Source organism: Camelina sativa, chromosome 10, assembly GCF_030686135.1.
Source record: "Camelina sativa cultivar CO46 ecotype springtype chromosome 10, ASM3068613v1".
Classification (NCBI taxonomy): Eukaryota; Viridiplantae; Streptophyta; class Magnoliopsida; order Brassicales; family Brassicaceae; genus Camelina; species Camelina sativa.
Genome location: NC_141889.1, coordinates 24,021,063 through 24,024,888, shown reverse-complemented (window position 1 = coordinate 24,024,888; position 3,826 = coordinate 24,021,063). Strand labels below are relative to the sequence as shown.

Below are 3,826 nucleotides of genomic sequence, written 5' to 3'. Positions count from 1 at the left end.
TTATATACTAAAGAAACCACAACCTAGAAAATATTAAAAAGACCACAAATGTTTTTTACACGGTTTATAATTTATCGTGGGAAAATACATTATCATAATTAAACAGTATTCTTAGATATCCATTTATTAAATTTTTTTTTTCTTATATACCAAACTTGAAACAAATTCTAAAGGACCTCCATAATCAAAATTCCAAAATAGATTATATTATGCTTCGAAATAACTCTAAAGGTCACAATCATGTTTATTTTCATGCTAGGAAACAATAAAAGTAACAAATATGTAATCTTTTCCCAAATACTGTCAGAACTCATAGAATAAGAAAAATATACACAGTTTGGTGTGATTCTTTATTATTTTTCCTATGGTAAGTCTTCTCTCTATCTCAAAAATATCTGTCTTCTCTCTATCTCTCTAAACATGCTGCATACTTGACTTAGCCTTCTATATAAACACTTGCAAACACACCCTCCTAGTCTCAACCACATTCCATAACCATCTCTCTCTTTCTCACCTCTATCTCTCTGTGGTCTGTTTCAAAACAGAGTACAGAACATAGAAAGAAACAAGAAAATAGAGTGAGATGGGAACTGTGATGGTGATGATGGGTCTACTTGTTATCCTCGTCTCGCTCTGCTCTGCTCTTCTCCGATGGAATCAGATGCGATATACCAAGAATGGTCTTCCTCCTGGAACCATGGGATGGCCAATTTTTGGGGAAACCACCGAGTTCCTCAAACAAGGCCCCAACTTCATGAGAAACCAAAGACTCCGGTAAAAAAAAACATTCAAATAACCAAATCAAGATTTTGTTTCTCTTCTTATAACTAACTTGGAATCAACAGATATGGGAGTTTCTTCAAATCTCATCTTCTTGGTTGTCCAACATTAATCTCGATGGACTCAGAAGTGAACAGATACATTTTAAAGAACGAATCAAAAGGTTTGGTACCTGGTTACCCACAATCTATGCTTGATATACTCGGGACTTGCAACATGGCTGCGGTTCATGGTTCGAGCCACCGGCTTATGAGAGGCTCGCTTCTCTCTCTTATAAGCTCGACCATGATGAGGGATCACATCTTGCCTAAAGTCGATCACTTCATGAGAAGCTATCTTGGTCAGTGGAATGAACTTGAGGATATTGATATCCAAGATAAGACCAAACATGTATGTATTTTTATCTTTCTCTCACTGTTTTTACTATTTTTACCTTCTCTGTTTCTTCCGTTATCAGTTTATGCCTTATAACAGAAGGTTAGAAAGTAATAATAAATTTTAGAGTTTATCAATTTAATCCTCTGTAGAGCCCATATGGTTAGAAGTTTTTTGATAAAGACTGATAAACAAACTGATAATGTTATATGGATGGGTGCAATAGTAAATTATTGAGAATGTTTGTCTTCGATTATATCTGGGAATATTTGTCAGAACTTTTATTAATTTTTTATGTTTCTTTTGTGTTTTTATAATTTCTTTATTTTGGGTGGGTTTCTTGCAGATGGCATTTTTATCTTCACTGACCCAAATCGCTGAGAATTTAAGAAAACCATTCGTTGAAGAATTCAAAACAGCGTTCTTCAAGCTTGTTGTTGGTACTTTATCAGTTCCGATCGATCTTCCCGGCACGAATTATCGTTGCGGAATCCAAGTAAAATTCTCGATCTTGACCTTGCTAAGAAAATTTAGATGAGAAAAATAACAGAAACTGAACTTTTTTCGGTTTCTTTTCAGGCAAGAAAGAACATTGATAGGTTGCTAAGAGAGCTGATGCAAGAACGTAGAGATTCTGGAGAAACATTCACAGACATGTTAGGTTACTTGATGAAGAAGGAAGATAACCGATACCCGTTAACCGATGAAGAGATAAGAGACCAAGTCGTCACGATTTTGTATTCGGGTTACGAAACTGTATCTACGACTTCTATGATGGCTCTTAAGTACCTTCATGATCACCCTAAAGCTCTTCAAGAACTCAGAGTATGTCCCTAAGTAAAGAACATAACCGGTTGTTACTATTCTATAGTTCAATTATTTGAATTCCGATTGTGATGGAATTGCAGACAGAGCATTTGGCTATAAGGGAAAGAAAACGACCAAACGAACCACTCGGTCTGGAGGATGTGAAGTCAATGAAGTTCACTCGAGCTGTTAGTATCTAACATTAATGTTATACTAACAATAACTAAGCATTACATGTTAGCGTTTAATTAATCATTACTAATTATTTATTACAGGTTATCTTTGAGACATCAAGATTGGCAACGATCGTTAATGGGGTCCTAAGGAAAACTACTCGTGACTTGGAAATCAACGGTACCTCTATATATATTTATATGTATTTTTTAACTACAATTGCTTTGTCGGGTTTAATATAAATTTATAGTTTTTATATTTATGAAAAAGGGAGAGAAATAATGTGAGCATGTGGTGGACCTTAAGTATATCAATGATTTAGAGTGTATTATGAATACCAACCAAATCCAGCTATGAAAGCATCCTCTTTAGTGTGAGCCATCTTTGTGAATTTCACTTCAAATAATTTTGACAGAATATAAAAACCATTTTTTTGTGTGTGTTCTTTTATTGATTTTAGTATATCTGATCATGAATCTTTAATAATTGCAGGTTATTTAATTCCAAAAGGATGGAGAATTTATGTTTACACGAGGGAAATTAACTACGATGCAAATCTTTATGAAGACCCATTGATCTTTAATCCATGGAGATGGATGGTATGTTTTGTATGTAAAAAATTTAATATAAAACATATCGTTTTAGAGTTTTAGTTTTGTTTTAATTTCGTTTTATATGATTATCAATTCAGTATTTACAATGATCTTATATTAGTGAAGTGTAAAAAAAATGTGAATATTCTTTTACATAACTGTGAAATGTTTTAAACAACACTAAATTTAAAATACGAGGACTAGAGTGTGGTTCTCGTTTCCTATGTTTTTTCTTTGTCTGAAAACGTTTGATTGAAAATGAGGGTTATATTGATTTTTTTGAATGCAGAAGAAGAGCTTGGAGTCACAAAACTCATGCTTTGTATTTGGCGGTGGAACAAGGCTTTGTCCTGGTAAGGAACTAGGGATTGTTGAGATCTCGAGCTTCCTCCATTACTTTGTTACGAGATACAGGTGTGTTCTTGATGATCATCTACTTTTGTTTTGTTTAAAGCTATTGTGGTTTTATTTGAAAAGTTTGTGCTATATTCTAACTCTTTCTTACGAATTAAATATAATGGCAGATGGGAGGAAGTAGGAGGGGATGAATTAATGGTATTTCCAAGAGTTTTTGCACCAAAGGGCTTCCACCTTAGGATTTCTCCCTACTAATATATAACTTTTTATTTGTAAATAACCCCTAGAAAATCGTTATAGAAGAAGCAATATATGAAGACATAAGAAGATATTCTATTATTTTTTTTTTGCTCTATTTGACCCATATTTTTGTTGATTTTTTCAAATGAAAATTGAGGTAAAGTTGGAGTTTTTTGGGTATTTTGAAAGTTTAGAAGTTTTCACATTATTCCCAAAAAAAGATATACAAATAAAGGGACATGTCTCAATAACTCTCAATCTCCCAAATATGCATTGACAACTTCCCTTAACACTCCATAAGATCTAACCCCGGGCATATTACCCATTTTATGTTTAAAGACATAGTAGGTCGGAAAGCTGGTTATCTAGAGGCTAGAGCCCTGCGAAATTTGTCTACAGTAGTGTCAAGGAAGTATAACTCAAACCTATCGAAACCTCCGAGGCCAACAGGTCAATTATGTCGCATTATTGTGTGTATGGGATGCACAACTGGTTCATAA

General features: G+C 33.8%; 1 protein-coding gene across 2 annotated transcripts; it reads left to right on the top strand.

The window, feature by feature from the left end:
* Positions 1-328: 328 nt before the first annotated feature.
* On the top strand, positions 329-3,497 carry LOC104719559 (cytochrome P450 85A1). Of its 2 annotated transcripts, XM_010437503.3 has the most exons (9): positions 329-774; positions 846-1,170; positions 1,502-1,651; positions 1,735-1,980; positions 2,064-2,150; positions 2,238-2,316; positions 2,629-2,735; positions 3,019-3,143; positions 3,254-3,497. In XM_010437503.3, exons 1-9 carry the CDS (start codon positions 584-586, stop codon positions 3,339-3,341), a joined length of 1,398 nt encoding a protein of 465 aa, XP_010435805.2. In that variant the 5' UTR covers positions 329-583; the 3' UTR covers positions 3,342-3,497. The 2 variants fall into 2 exon arrangements, 1 of the variants encoding a protein (XP_010435805.2); XR_015568114.1 differs by lacking the exons at positions 3,019-3,143; positions 3,254-3,497 and adding an exon at positions 2,407-2,509 and having other exon boundaries at positions 460-774; positions 2,629-2,708.
* The last annotated feature ends 329 nt before the right edge of the window (positions 3,498-3,826 follow it).

Bases quoted from the DNA above. Each gene is read 5' to 3' on its own strand.
- LOC104719559 (XM_010437503.3), top strand. From the start codon at position 584: ATGGGAACTGTGATGGTGATGATGGGTCTACTTGTTATCCTCGTCTCG. The intron at 2,317-2,628 runs GTACCTCTATAT...TAATAATTGCAG, and splicing joins TCGTGACTTGGAAATCAACG to GTTATTTAATTCCAAAAGGA. The intron at 2,736-3,018 runs GTATGTTTTGTA...TTTTGAATGCAG, and splicing joins TTAATCCATGGAGATGGATG to AAGAAGAGCTTGGAGTCACA.